The 16,135-nt window shown below is 34.8% G+C and overlaps 1 protein-coding gene across 1 annotated transcript in view; it reads right to left on the bottom strand.

The window, feature by feature from the left end:
• Positions 1–16,135, bottom strand: part of RB1CC1 (RB1-inducible coiled-coil 1) — a gene marked incomplete at its 5' end in the record, with an annotated part of 46,410 nt that overhangs the window by 897 nt on the left and 29,378 nt on the right. The window contains 7 exons of the mRNA XM_009695599.1: positions 133–203; positions 3,194–3,321; positions 5,695–5,753; positions 8,952–8,999; positions 10,216–10,267; positions 13,691–13,931; positions 14,048–14,156. Of these exons, the coding sequence (XP_009693901.1) occupies positions 133–203; positions 3,194–3,321; positions 5,695–5,753; positions 8,952–8,999; positions 10,216–10,267; positions 13,691–13,931; positions 14,048–14,156 (708 nt within the window). The remainder of the gene's footprint in view (positions 1–132; positions 204–3,193; positions 3,322–5,694; positions 5,754–8,951; positions 9,000–10,215; positions 10,268–13,690; positions 13,932–14,047; positions 14,157–16,135) is intronic.

Genomic DNA, 16,135 nt, shown 5'->3' with positions numbered 1-16,135 from the left:
ATGGCAGAACCTAGGACAATTTTCATCTCACTTATTATACAGAGAGTACTTTTCACAATTGTTACAAACATTAATAGAGAAGAAAATCAGATTTAATTTTATCAGATGATTTTCCATTACTATTTTCCTTACCTTTTTTGCCTGGCAATATTCCTTTTCCATCACTTTTCCTAGCACCCAAGGTCTCCTAGATGCACCTGAAGCTAGACAGACAATATATTTATTATTTTAGATAATCGGTTACAAGTAACGGAGTATTACATTCAATATGGGTAAAGGTTAATTGCTAAAATGATTTAATTGAAAGCAGAAATTCTTCAAAACCACCTTTTTAATGAATTAACAAAAATTAAATAAGTTCAGATTTTATTTAATTGATCTGTCAAGACAGGTCAATAGTGCTTTCAAACAAAAAATTGATTTTTCAGTTTACGTTTTGTTTTAAAAGCTAACATTCGCAGAGACAAAAGTAAATCAAAACTGAAACTCATTTAAGGATTCAAAATTATTTTGGACAGCCAAGCTTGAGCTTTTTGTCTAATTTAAGGTGGGAATTTCTTGAAGTACTTCAAATGATAGCAAGTCTTCTGTACTCAGCTATTATTATTGCCCTTACTGAAACATTTGATTATTTTTCTGTATTTGTGATGGAAACCAGATACTCGTAAATAATAAAGCCCTACAAGTCTGCTAGTTTTTGTTGCAGTCTTCTAAGAGTACCCAATACTGTTCAGAAAGGAGAAAAGCTAAAAACCTCAACAATAAAAGCTGACAGGTCAAAAGAGCAACAGCGGGCATAAATGAACTTTCAGCTTGTATCCATTTCTGTAACAGTAAGGAAACGCGTATTTGTCTTGTATTCCAAGAAATTATATCTATTTTACTTCTTTGCTCTTTTCTAACTATCACTAATCACAGCATGAAGAAAACATCAAAACAGACGGAAGGAACAGCTCACATATGCTCTGCATAACACTAAAATCAATGTTTTTCTAAGCTTGACTATTTATGAGATACTGTATCTAGTGACTAGAAAATGAATCACTCAAGATCCAGAGTTCGAAATTTTAATCTTACCCTTCAAGATTAATCTCGCTATTGATACTGCAGCACATTCTGTTCTACTCCATACTACTACAAATCAGTGCAAAGTATTCGTATCTGGCCTGAATGCTCTACAACCAACATTTAAATTACAAAAAAAATTAAGATTTTTTAAAAATTTGCTTGGTTGACAGACTTCATTGATCTAACAAAGATAATGAGAAAGGTCCAGGCTTTTTTTTTTCCTTACATTTGCAGATGACGGTTTCCATATCCCAAAGATAATGGACAACACAGAAACCATGCAGTCCTCAAGCAATTTCAGTGTTATCGTAGCACTCTAAAGGCTCTTAATGTAGGCAGAGACAACCTACCATAGCCTAGATCCCTGACATTTAATACTGCTGGTGGATCTATAGAGAATTACTAACTTGATACATACATGTTGGTACAAAAGGTCAGATTTAGATGCATCATTTTGGCAGCCCTTAAAACAATAATTCGCAGTACCTAGGTCCACACCAATTTCAATCACAAATACTACTAGCGTTCTGGGTTTCATTTTCCCCACTTCCCTGAAGCAGAAATAGAATCAAGCCATGGTTTCCTGAAGCACTGAGCTAGAGACAAATGTGTTCCTAAAGCAAATTGGTTTTTTTATGTGTAGTTTTCCCAAACTTGAGACTAACCCTGGTGAGCAAGTGGTAAGGAATGGAGCAAGCTAAGTCCATTTGAAAACAAACAGGTCAGAGAATTGTGTACTTCGAGTAATATACAAACTGACATGGCTTTTACCTTACATATGTAAACTAACAATAAGAAAAATCAATCATATTTCACATAGTTATGTACACACTACTAATGCCATAGGTCAGAATGTATTACATCTGTAAGTAAGATAAGAGTTCTTCCCATATGTTTTGCAGAACCCACATGGAACAGATCCTTCAGCAGTCTCAGAATTCAGAGCTTGGCGATCTTCTGGAGACTACACAGTTATTTAAGAGCTATCATCTTTCATCATAACCGAAATCTGCAACAAGTCTGCTCATTGAAAATAAGTTGATAGCTTCTGTCAAGCAATAACATATAGAAACTTTTACTGATAAATTAGAATTAACACAAAATTTTCTTTTGATGCACATTCTCAGATATTTCTGCAAGTTGGGAGCACAGGTGGGTTTGCGAAAAACGCTACGTGTGAAAGTTTAAAGACGTTTACATGAATCTATTTCATGTAGTACGTAGTTTAGTGCAAAGCATTGTTATCTTTCCTCATTTAAAAAAGATTAGCACTTTAATTTAACTAAGTTTACATAGCTGCCAAAAGCAGCCAACAAAAAAACCTGAAGAATAAGGGAGGAAAAACCACATGTGCCATCAACGTGAACATAAGCAAAACATACAGAAACTCTTCTCTGAAAACTTTTGAGCCCTGCTAAACACCATTTAAATTGGGTGGAAAAACTTTATCAGCAAAAACATTGCTTGCAAACCCCCATATACCATGGTCTACATTTTGTTATTTCAAACATGTATTTGGGTTCGTAAATTCCGGTCACTTTGCAGAAGATGAACTACAGAGAGAACAAATTTTATCCAGAGACAATCTCCAAAGAATATCATAAAATCAGGTATTAAAAAATAAGAAGAGAGTTCTGACAGAAACGTTACTCGAGTTTTGTATTTATTTTTCTCATCAAAAAGAGACACTGAAAACATAAATCCACATAAAAATAGGCCTCAGACCTACACAATTATACATTATTATTCATGCTACCGAATAGCTAAGCAGCCTGATGGGAATATTTTCCCCATAGACACGTTAACATACTCTGTGTGTGTACAAAATTGGCATTTTCTCTTTTTTTTTTTTACATCTTACTTTGAAGATGTAGATCTTTTTCCCTATTTTTTCAAGATATTAACACCTACATAAATTGTTGGTTTAAAATGTTTGCCTAAAAAATGTTTAGCATCAAAACAAATAGCAAAAGCTACAAAAATAGCTGACAGCTATCTATATTACATGCTTCTCATATTTACCACGTCTATAATTTATAAAATCACTTACTAAGTGTTAGAAAGTTGAGTGTTTTTTGTAGGAGGAGATAATAATTGGAAGTAATCTGACACTTACCACACTCACCTGGTTTGAGATCCAGTGCAGCAAGAGATTCTGAGTGCAAGAAATACAAGGTTGGACTAACAGTAAACAATACATAGTTGTCATGCCTTTCGTCCAAGATAATGAGAACCAAATCGCCAACCTGAAAACTGGGAAAAAAATGATCAAGGAACTTAACTAAAAAAAAAGCACAGAAGCTTAAAACTGCATTACTGACACTACAATCTTTTCCCAAATATTGCACAGACTTACTTGAACACCACATATGTTTCTACTTGTTATGACAACTCATATACATTATTTTGCATTTTCTGAAGTCAACAAGACATTCTACCTTTCAAAAAATGTTTTTGAAATGTTCTTCTACATTCATCAGTTCAAATTATTTTTTTCAAAAGAACTGACAGTTTTGCTTTAAAATATCAACAGAAGTACATAACAAAACACTAATGTTTCAATTGTATATTATTTTTGTTCACAAATACTTATGGTAATGATCACTGTATCAGTGTTCACAAATACACTTTTGATGTTTTAAACTGAAGTCAATTTGAAAACAAAAAAAATACAGCAAAACATTTATGTAGCTATTCAATCTTAAAATTTTAAGCACACAGGAGAAAGAAGGGATGAAGTGTTCATCTTTGATCAAAGAGTTAAAAAGAAAAGAAACACCATGGTAACTTTGCATAAAAAGTTTCAAAAATCTGTTTCTTCCTGACACCAGGATAACACAAGAAGCCACCGAGTTCTCATGCCAAGTTTCAATAACAGAATTCAGAGAACCTTTTCTGTCTCCAACTTCGGTTTCACAGTGCAAATGTGTTGGAAGTAAAGTATTTATCCATTAATGAAATGAAGTCTAACATAGCTACAAATTAAGCATTAGACCATGAGAGGGCTCTAAGAATAAATATTACTGCTACTCTGGGGATGGGGGAGGAAGTGGTAAAGAAAAGGGAAAACTTCTCCATAAAAGGAGACTGCAGATACATAGTCAGAGATAAATAGGTAAATCTAGAGAGAAATTTAGCTCATTTTCTTTAAAGTTCACTTTCAGATTAAATAAACAATACTCCAAGCTTTTCTGCCTGGATTTATGATGATGACAGACTATACTGACTTTACAACACAGATGAATTCTTCTTTCACAACATTTTCCTCACCAAGGACTAGAAAGATAGTTGCCAGAATATTCAGATGCTCACAGGAAAAGCCATTTCTGCACACACTGACCTTGTTACAATAAAAATGCAATTTGGTGTAGTTCATAAACCATTAAAGGAATAATCTCTGTTAGTTTTCTTTCCAAAGAGGTTTGTTTGTGGTTTTTTTTTTTTTTTAATATTACTCAATATGAGACTGATAAATTACTTAAGAACATGTCCTGGCTTCAGCTGGGATAGAGTTAATTTTCTTCCTAGGAGCTGGTACAGTGCTGTGTTTTGGATTTAGTGTAAGGATAATGTTGATACAACACAGACGGTTTAGTTGTTGCTGAGCAGGACTTACTCTCAGTCAAGGACTTTTCAGTTTCCCGTGCTCTGCCAGCGAGGAGGGGCACAAAGAGCTGGGAGGGAGCACGGCCAGGAGAGCTGACCCCAACCACCCAAAGGGATATTCCATACCATGGAACGGCATGGCCAGTATGGAAACTGGGGGGAGTTGGCTGGGAGGGGCAAATTGCTGCTTGGGGATGGGCTGGGCATCGGTCAGCAGGTGGTGAGCAATTGTACTGTGCATCACTTGTATTTTCTTGGGTTTCATTTCTCTTTCTGTTATCTCTCTTTTCATTACAATTATTATATTTTATTTCAATTATTAAACTGTTCTTATCTCAACCCATGGTTTTTACCTTTTTTCCAATTCTTCTCCCCATCCCACCAGCGGGTGGGGGCACTGGGGGTGAGATGAGTGAATGAGCAGCTGTGTGGTACTTAATTGCCAGACAGGGTTAAACCACAACAGAACAGCTGTCTGTAGCTTCCATATTTTGCTAGAATTAATACTTCTTTTTCCAGCAACAATTCTACATGCAGTTGCTAACAGATTGATAATATCTGGGTTATTTTCATTTCATTCTGTCATGATAAACTGAAAATTCTGAAGACTTCAGGAAGGTAAAACTTCTCTTGAGATATAATAGAGCACTACACATATTCAGGGTTAACAGGATGCCTTCTACTCTTCCTTAGCATGATTTCAAGAAGGTTACAGATAAACAGAAAGTAATCTAAAAGAAAACTCTGGGAGGATTCTAGAAATCCCATGAGGCATTATCCTTATAAACTACATAAACAAAGGCACAGAATTCAGAAAGGCCTTTTTTTTTGTTTAAAAAAGGGTTTACAAAACTTGACTTATGCCCAACTGGGATGGTTCAATAACTGACGGCTAAACTATAAAGATGACCTATATATCTTCTCACCACAGAGCAAGAACAGAATTGTGACATTCTTTATCTACATACTTATTATTGAAGACACATCCATCTGTTTATATGAAAATCAACATGTACTTACTCTCTAATTGCTATTTTTTCAGAATGTCTTGAGGATACTGATGACATGCTCTGGGACATCTATAAAATAAGAGAAAAGCTATAAAGTATTGGCAAGCTATGATGAAATGTACATTGCAGGTAACAATATGGTTAAGATAAATAACTTACTATTGATTTCAAACAGTGACTATTTTTGCACATCTTATATTCAGTCAAGAAAACAGCATACCTTTCTGTCATCCTGTTTTGTAGCAGGTTTGGCTGGTTGGTTGTGGTGCTGTTTTTTTTTATTTCACTTTTGTTTTATTTAAATAGCTACCTTTGATTGTGAAATTTCTTACCTAACTGAATTCTCATTATTTAAAACTGAGAAATGCTTTCCAGATCAGTGCCAGTGAAGATTTGTTCTGAGCATACAGAAGACCTATGATATAGCTGTGCACTCTAACACAGAAGCCACTAGCATCCTAAAAAATGCTGTTGGTAAAACCCTGGAGGTTAAATATATTTATTGCAATTAAACTCTGAATGTTGAACTCAATGTGCTCTCTCAGTTTTACTAAATCACATAATCTAACATTTACTGGAACAGACAGAGCAGAACTCCCTGGAATAAAACAGGAGTCAAGTTTACTAAGACCAAACCAAGGCTCAATTATGTAAGGTTTTGGACATAATGATTATCTCCTATATGTATGCTATTTGCCTTTAAATCTGTTTAAATTAATACTGGCACATGAACCAACTTTAATAGGATAAACTAGACCTAAAAGTTAACATGTGCACACATACTTTCTACAGTAACTGTGATAATAAGAAATGAAAATGGGTAACTCTACGTTGTGTCTGCAAAGGGAAACGTAGCCCACATACAGGCAAGTAGACAGAGAAGCTGTTTTGACGTAAATGTAACTGTTTCACAACCCTTTGGTAACTTCCTTACAGGAGACAATTAATAATTGCCCTGCAGAAAGTCTGAGTAGAGGTCTTGCAGTTTTGCCATAGGTTCCTACTTCCTGGACTATTTATACATGCTGTTGATATCTAGATTACTCATACTTGAAGTGGAGCACATGACTTTTCAGCTGTAACTCATATATTGTTACCTACGGCATATTTCCTATTGTCAGTCTCTCCCCCTACTTCCCCAGAAACTGTACCAGCCTCTCCTAATACCAGCCCAAAGCCTATTCAAAGCTCCTTTTCTCAATTTCTTCAAATGAGTCCAAACTGAATACAGTACAACACAAAAAGCTCTCAACTTCTCATGGCACTTTCAACACCTTTCTTTATGGAGTCCAACTTCAGATGAATCTTTTTTTGTTAGAGACTACATTTCTTTGACTTATTCACATTGTACTTTTCTTTCTTGAAAAAGTTGCAGCTAACATGAAATTTGTCAAACGCGTGTAATTTGCTTAGATTGTTCGCAGAAGTGTGAGAGTTCTCTTCAGCTGTTAAGACCAAGGATTTTCTTACTGTTTTTTAAAGCTGGAGTAAGTGCCAAATTAAGATGCAACTAGCTCGATTTCTGTTTTTTCATTCATTTCTAACATTAAGAAAAACAGAACAAATTAGAATGTTAAGATTATTTCCATTAAAACTCACAAAGAATGGTTTAAGAGTAGGGCTCTAATAGCCTCCACACAGAAAAAAGGTTCCTTTTCTAAACAATGCATATAAAAATTCTGTAATAAAGTTCCTGGTATTAAAAGAAGCTCCTTTTTATTTTTCACTGCTTGCAGAGGTAACCCATAAGTTTTGCTGCAAAAAGCTAGTGACCTGAAAAGATTTTCTTTTATTGTGCAAATCCCTTTTGGGTTCCTTATCTGAAGTAGCTTGATAGAAATAAATACTGATATTTAATTGTTGGTGTATATTTCAGTTTTAGAAGTGTATTGGGAAGGAAAGGGGGGAGAAAGAAAGATGAGACAAGAAATAAATTTATTTTATCTATGAAATAAACAATTTATAAGTAAGAAATTGAAAACATATTATGTTCCTATGTCTATTTAGAAACCAGTTTTGAATTGCTTTAGGCACCAGTGAGAGCTGCCAATTTCTCCTACATGGCTTTGTATTAATCATAACAAAAATTATTTTGTATTTGTCTTGTACAACACAGTTTTCTTCATTTTATTCTGAGATGCCAAAAGAGATCAAGAGTTTAATTCAGGAAATCTACAGAGAGGTTTAGAAGACTGTCCAGTGTGTTTTGAATTTTATTGTAAAAACTACACTGAAATACATTTCGCATATTTCATTGACGTCCTGAATAAAAAAAAAATCTTTTATAAAATATGCTTTTAGATGTCTTGCAATCCTTTCTTACGCCCTGCACTAGCACGGTGACTACGTACAGGTTTTAATGTGGAATGGAAAGTGTTTGAAAAAAATTGCAATTTCACACCTGAATACGTAGCAGGAGTAAATTATGTAGGACATTTCAATTCTATCCCAGACAGAAAAATGGCAGCTCCTACTGGAGAAATTCATCAAACACTTTTGCTATGAAATGTAACTTGCAACTACACAGATATCAGTTCCTACCAAACTCCTAGGTAACACCTGTTACTTAAAGAAAGTGAGATCTCTGTGGCCAGCCCAACCAATAAACTACCAAAGCACCTGCCTGTTTCCCATACACGCAGTAATCTCTTTAGGACTTAAGGCTGAGACCTACTAGCAAGGATGAACTGTGGATAAATAAAAAGAGAAGGATTCATAGCACAGGAATCAAAGGAGCTCTGTCACTGTATTCTTTTTCCTTCCATAGGCATCGACTATCATTTGAGTGTTTAAGTTTAAGACTATGCCTGTTTGTATCTCCAGTTACTAGGCAGAATTAAAGTTTCACACGTTACAAAAATGACAGGTGCAGTTTTCCAAGAATAATCTCTAAGTTATTGCTAACACTCTTAATTATGCTTAATGTGCAGGCATATTTACATTCTTGTAAACTAGCCTTCCATCTACTATTGTTGAAAAACTGAGCCATGGTGCCACTGAAATTAACTGCCCCTTCCCCAAGCCTGGATGGTCTGTGTTCTTTGGGAAGAAGTCTCTTGCTCTCCAGTCCTGTGAATCTCTTCCATGAGAAGACTGCTAAATTGAGGTACCTCTGAAAGGTTATCACATTACCTATTTGCTGCTTGCCTTAACACTTAAAAGATTTTTGAAGTTCATAAAACCACATTTTTAGATTTTAACAAACTTAACATTTGTAAGCTTTTCTTTTTTCATGAGACTTAAAACATGCATTGCACAAATACTTACCAATCTTTGATTTAATCTCTTATTTTCCTCTTCTTTCAACTGCAAAGTCTGAAAGAAAATCTTACCTGATTAACTAATTAATACATCTTATACAGTATAAACATTTTAAAACTTTTGATATGTTACACATTATACTTATTTACTACAGCTTTCAGTTTTAAAACAATATCAAAACAACTTTTGATCAAAGACATGTAAAAAAACTTGAAGACTAGCAATTACCACAGAGTTACAAAACCTACAGCTAAGCTATGCTTATCTCCATGCTCATCCTTCTCCTTAAGTTAGAAAAATATTTCACTGATAGAACAGCAAAAGAAATGTAATATCATTACTATTTTATAGCTTCTACCTGTGACAAATCCTTTGTAAGCAGATAAAGCTGAAAGCTAAAGATTTTTTTTTTTTTTTAAGGTCAAATTTGAAAATACAAGAAAAAGGCAACTGGAATGGAGTTGGATACTACTGGAGAGTTAAAAATGACTAGAATCTGAAAGATTCCAGTGTAACTACTGAGGGTTAATCTCACCTTTTCCTGAGAATAACAGCTTTTATTTCATCAAAAAGGTTCAATTACTCAGTGTATATTGAAAGCTATGCTCAAACTAGAAGTTGTAACAGAAGTGAAAATTTAAGGTATGTATTTGGGAGAAGCATGGGGGGCGAGGCATAAACTTACAATTCTAGCCTGTAAGAGCATGACAATTACTTCTGAAAATTGCAGTTTTAAGCACATTCATAACAAGTGTTATTTCACTTTTATTAGAAGCAATACTGCCAGGATGATAACGTACCCCAAGTAGAACTAAAATAATCTAAGTAACAGCAGCCTAAGAGGAGAAATTACCCATTGCCAAGAGAAACAGATAAATCAATCTTAATTCCTGTGCAACTCTTTTGGATGCCTTAATTTGAAAAAGTAATCAAAACTTTTTTCTCTACAGAAATTCCCTAGATCAATGACCTGTCACTCCTAAGAAGAAATATTACACCTGATTCATTCATACTGAAGCCTACGTAAACAAACAAACTTTAAGCTAGGCCAAGTATAAGCATAAGGTTATTAATACTTATTTTGAATTATTTCAACAAATTACACTGATCCAAAATGAGTACAACCACCAACCATTCCCTGGAATAATATTTATAAGCCTCGCAGATACTATATTGCATCAGAGCATATAACTGACCACAGCACACCTTCATACATACATATTTATGAGCACTCAGTTGTAATGCTTAACCTCATAAACAATCTACTCACTCTTTCTAACAACATTATCCTCTGTTTTTCTTCAGACATATGGACATTTTCACTAAAAGAGAAAGTATAAAATGCATAGGTTAAAAATGAAAATTTTTTTCATGATCAAAAATTATCTTGCCCACCCCGCCATCTTCACTCAATAATGAGTGCCATGTATACGCTAGCACAGAAAGATACCTTAAGAATCAGCATCGACATTTCTGCAAGGTTTGGGGGGATTTTCTTTTTTCTTTAAACCCAAGGAGCTTTTTTGTTGCAACAAGCCAGTGAATTTTCAGTCATTCATTACCTTATAAAAAGTTACATGGTGCCATTTCTGCATATTTTGCATTATTTTCAGAACATCAGGATGAAAGCTGCAGCTCCAAATGCTTTGGCAGTTAACCCTTGAGATTGCAGTCCAGCGCTACAATGTCATATTTCCCTAATCTTTGTAGTTCAAAGGCTCTGTGCCCTGGGACACTCTAGTAGAGAGACATTAATGTGAACCTGCTGATTGTCTCTGTTTATCCGTAAGATAAACTGAGCACTGGGGCATGATTAGATAATGCGAACATCCTAGTAAGAAATTTCCTGAGGACGCAGAGAGCAATTCCTAATACAATTAAAATACATTTTTAAAGGCAGGCTAATAGGGAAGAAATAAAATATTTTGTAGTCCAAACTGATTTGGTTGGGAAAAGAAAATGGACAAATTTTTGGACATATAGTCCATTCATCCAGTCTGACAAAACATGCCACAAATCCAAATAAAATGCCAAGTAGAACTAACAGATTACAATCAAATCATGCTAATCATTATTTCATTTCAGTTAAAAGGCTGTTGAGCTCACATGTAATAGGAAGAAGCCAACAGAAATCTGTAATAATTTCTGCCTACCTGACTTTTAGTACATTGAGCCAAAATTTTTTGTTCCCAGGCTTATCTTTTCAAGTTTTTTTGTAAACCTGCCTTGACAGTTTAGGACTAGAGTGAGTACTGTACGAAACAGTTCTCCTTCTAAAGACAGCGTACTTCAGTGTTTTATTGATTATCAGTGCAAGTTTAGATTGGTAAGCAACAAGTGTTTTCATTCTTGCTTCCACAAAATTAATTAGGGCACTAAAATAAAAAATTATAAAATTATAAAGTTATAAAAATTATATTATTCTGGGTAAGGTAGCATCAGTTGTGATGGGCACTGATTAAAATGAACACAGATATATCTAACAACTCCGCTTTTGCTTCTCTGGCAAAACCTCATTCCACTTGTGTGTTTCCCAGTCAGGTTCATCACTTCTGTGAGAGGTAAGTCTGGGATTGTTCAAAGAACTAGTAGCACAAAAGTAAGAAAACGTATAGGCTGCAATTGCTTAATGATCTTCCATGAAGATTCTAGGGAAAGGGGTAGCAACCAGGAGCTTACAGTCAGTTATTCTGCTTTCTTTTCAACAACAGTAAAAATCTGCAAGCTGTATCAAGTGGGTGATTCAGAGATGCAGCCAATTTCTTCAGGTAATGAGCAAAAAGAAACCTTTAATCATAGTAGGGGTATAATGAAATTAATCTGGGATTCTAAGCCTTTTTCCCATGCAAAGGAATACAACATTACACTGTACAGTTCTGAAGTGTAAATCAGACAGGTATTTCGAGAAGCCTCAGAAATAAGAGGGAAATAAGAGCATATGAATTTTTGGTTTATTTTAAAGAAGATGCTGAGATCTGTCTTCCCAAAACATTTCATCGCTCTGAGGTAACTCGAACAAAAAAGGCTTGCTGTTTATTCAGGGTAACATGACACAGCCTGTGATATTTATCAACTTCACAGTTTGCCCGGTTTTTATATGGAGTTAAAAAAGCAATTGGAATGCCTAGGACAAAACTTCACCTTTTTTCCCCCCTGAATTCTCTCCCACTGATGTATTCTGAATGAATTCTCATACCGCATTATGTATAACAGTTGAGTATCTTCCAGTAATGAGTTCTATTTTAATGCACACATATCATGTGCTACTCATTTTGTCTTATTCTAGTCAGAAAGCACATGTTATAGAATGTGCTCATTTTAGTACAGAATTTTTAGGCTTAACATTCTACATGTGTTAAGAGAAATTTACGAAAATTGTTAAGAAAGTTGAAAAAAATTAGGATTTTTGCATGCACATCATAACCCCTTCTCTTGGAGCAGACAAGTCTTTACTATTCAAAAACGTTTACAAAATTACTTTAGGTACATTTAAAGTAACAATCAAGGCTCCAACTTGATGTACGTTTTCATGGAAGTCAGTATTGAAAAAACAGAAAATACATCTGCAGTAGGCTGGATTTCTGACAACAGCCAACAGGACAACTTTGTACCAGTCAGAATTATTTAAGTTAAGAAGGCTTCATAGTTATGCACTAAGACCAGATCACAGTGCGCTAGCTTTAGATGTAGACTCCTGACTTACTGGGAAAGGTATTATATACCAACAACAAAGTGTACTGCTGTTGTAGGGCACCGAAAATAGAGAATATAGTGAAGTCACTGACTGCAGAAAAACTCCGTAAATTCCCTCTGATCTCTATAATCACTTCAGTATTTCAAGCACAGCTTCGGACACCTACCTGCAAACTAGCCCCTGCCTAATTAAACCTCCATACAAAAAGGGTGATAAACAGTTAAATATGTGTTATCAACATAATGTTATTTGAAGCTGTTGTAAATCCAGACTGTCAACCAGATTCAAACACAAACGACCCAGTCTTAAGTTTGAAGTACATAAGTTGCTTGCCCTAGCTGTTTTCCTCAAGTACGGGTTTAAATCATTGCAAAGTTTTTTCCCAGTCCCATCTCTGCCTTCTAGTAAGGCAGCAGTATATCACAGGTGACAGTACTGATGATTCAGAGGTTATACAAAGAAAGATATGCTGAATACCTGTTCTTCTCTCCAATACTACAAACCATCAGTCCATCAAGGCCACTTAATCAGCCTGAGTCCCATTATTTCTTTGTAATCCTGAGAATTCAGCTTAATTGTTACCAAGCATACCTATTACCCCTTCTGCTTTATCAAGGAATGTCATTATGCTATACTACAGCAGACATGTACATGAACAAGCAAAGTTTTCGTTTGTTTGTTTTTAAATGAGAGCCAGCCACCATTCAAAAGATATGCCAATAACATGCAGCCACCCAGCTCATTCACTATTACAATTGCTCTTCTCCTGTTCGACTCACATTTCACATACTTAGGTCTATTTTTTCATCTCATAACTGTGGGGCCAAATTTCACCTTTAAGTTGCACACTTCCAAGTCATCAAAATCACACATTTCTGATGGTTGTGACACCACAATTGTATGCGTACATTTAAAAGAATATTTTTAGAAAGAACTTTAAAGGCAGAAGGAGTGTTACACATGCTCATTTGTACTTCACAACACCCAACGGCACACATTTAAAGAATGACAGCATGCTTTGTGTATTTCTACTACAATGCCCCATACTTACTGCACAGCCATCATACTGGTTTCCATCGTGGAATCCATCCTCCCTTCAGCTGCAATGTCAGAAACCAATCTGTCTGTGTCCGTGGGAATATCAGCTGCGCAGGCTCCACAAGCTTCTGAAGCTGCTGCCGAGTAGGTTGATGGAGAAAAATTACTACTTCTTAGTTTATTAACTTCTTCTTCAAGCTTCTTCTTCTCTTCAAGTAAGCGAGCTCGATCTTCAGAAAGTGTTTCAATCAAATCTATGACACAATTAAAAATTCTTTTAGTAACAGCAGCACTAAGGATCAAAACCAATCTGTAGTGAACGGAATTGTCCTATTAGAGAAGATCAATACTTCTTCAGAACTTTGCTCACCCTTATCTTTTTCTTGCTGTTGCGTAAGCATTTTTAATTTGTCACTAAGGTCATTAATTATGCTTTCTTTTTTCATTCTCTCTCTTGCCAGAACAGTGTTAAAGTTGGTCTGAAAACAGAAAGAAGTAATACTGAATTAAGAAATGTACTGCATAAACGCAATGCAAAATACACCACTAGAACCAAAAAGTACAAAAAGATACCATGCATTTCAGTTTCCTAAATTATAATTAAATAAGGAATTAAACTTGTTTACATACTACTTTGTTGAAGAGGTAACATCTGTACACTTTGTTTTGAGGTTTCTCTGTAACATTTTTTTTTTAATTATTTTTATCCTTCTGGTTACCCCAAGCCCAATACACACATGTAGTATAATTATAAAGAAATCATCATTATAAAATAATGTTTTGTAAGTTGGGGGTTTTTTTAAAACATAATTCTTTATATTCCGGTTAATGTACAACAGTTGCATGTTTAATACTAAAACCAGTTACTTTGAGGATTAAAATGGTTAAGAAAAAGCTGCACTGCATCAAGATACATTACATGTAATAAAAAAGAAAAATATCATTATCAATAAACTAGAATAATACACTAGAATCTGAACTAAAAATACATTTCAAGTCACGCATTAATTCCTCAGTGAACAATTAATTAATGCAAAAGTCATACAGGAATCCTGGCTAATAGCTTGAATAACTGAACATAAAAGAGGCTAGCATATCCTTCAGTATCAGTCTGACAAATCTTTCTGCTTCTTCAATTCTTCTACTAACCATTATGCCCTCACTCCTCCTACTCTTAAGGTTGCACTGAATAGATAGACAAAAACTACCAAAAACCACCTATGAAAAGGATATTTTAAATTACAATTTCACTTTTTTTGGTGAATTTTAAAATTGTCTGGACCTATGCCTATCAATTCTCGGTCTTAAAATGCAAGTTATTTGGCAGGTAGACACCCTACATAGTGCACAGCGGCCTCTGGTATATGTCTGCATAACAAAACTATCGCACACCACGAGCATAACTAACACCTCTAAAAAAAAAATTACATCAAAGGTGAGGTTAAATACCCAGAATATTCAGTGATCAGCAGAGCCGGTCCAGTAAGTTTTCAGCACTGACTGATACATCATTTTTAGGATTTTGGGGGTTGGTTTGTTTGTTTGTAATGAAAGGTTCCATCGTTCCCTAGAATTTGCTGTTAATGCCTCAGAACCTTCCCTTCCACACTCTGCTGCACAAATGAAGAATATTATTAGACAATAAGGAAAATGGCATATTAAGGCATATTCCAAAGGACAAAGAAATCTTACAATTACCAATGTCATGTATGAAATATTCCTATTAGATTTATTATGTAAGGCTCACTTCAGTCTTAATGTCTGTAGTCCAAAAATTTAAGAAAGATATTCCTTTCTTTATAACTGTCTGCATTTTTCTGCTCTCTGCATCAAGTGATTCATATTGTTCATTCACCAAGCTGGCTGATCACTACACTGTCTCTTTGTCCTTATTTGATCCTACCATAGCTAAAGTAAGTAGAGGTCCTTAAAACAGAAAATCTTCTTAGTGTTTAAATGCAACAAAGCTGTAGATAACAGCTATTACTAACAAGATTTAATTTAAGAATTGAAGACTCATCCACAAAATCTGAGAGATTCAAGACGTTTTGAAAGGAAAAAAAAATGTGTGGATACAGGTATAATTATCAATCCAGTGCAATATGATTTTGTATCAAGGTGTGGAGTTCATAGTGTTTCTAAGTAAAACATAACATTTGCTTTGAACCTCAAATGCCAACTGCCCAGGCTAATGAAGTTTAAAAGCCATTAAGTAGCATTCCAAATCGATTCATATTTCAAATCATTAATTTTGTGTTGTCCACAAGTTTTGTGTTGTGAACTTAAACTATACTTAAACAGTATCTTTCTGGAGTTCAAGAGACTAGTGGATAAAGATGTACAGCACTAGCTTAACAACTTAAGCAAAAGAAGTCACAAATAACAAAAACTGAATCTGGATTGCCCAGTTTGCAGATAGTTAAGGCAGTTATTTTGTTTGATTGGTTTTGTTTGTTTG

This window comes from Cariama cristata, unplaced genomic scaffold (assembly GCF_000690535.1).
Source record: "Cariama cristata isolate BGI_N322 unplaced genomic scaffold, ASM69053v1 scaffold9362, whole genome shotgun sequence".
Lineage (NCBI taxonomy): Eukaryota > Metazoa > Chordata > Aves > Cariamiformes > Cariamidae > Cariama > Cariama cristata.
The sequence above is the reverse complement of the archived record's forward strand: the minus strand, read 5'-3'. Positions and strand labels throughout refer to the sequence as shown.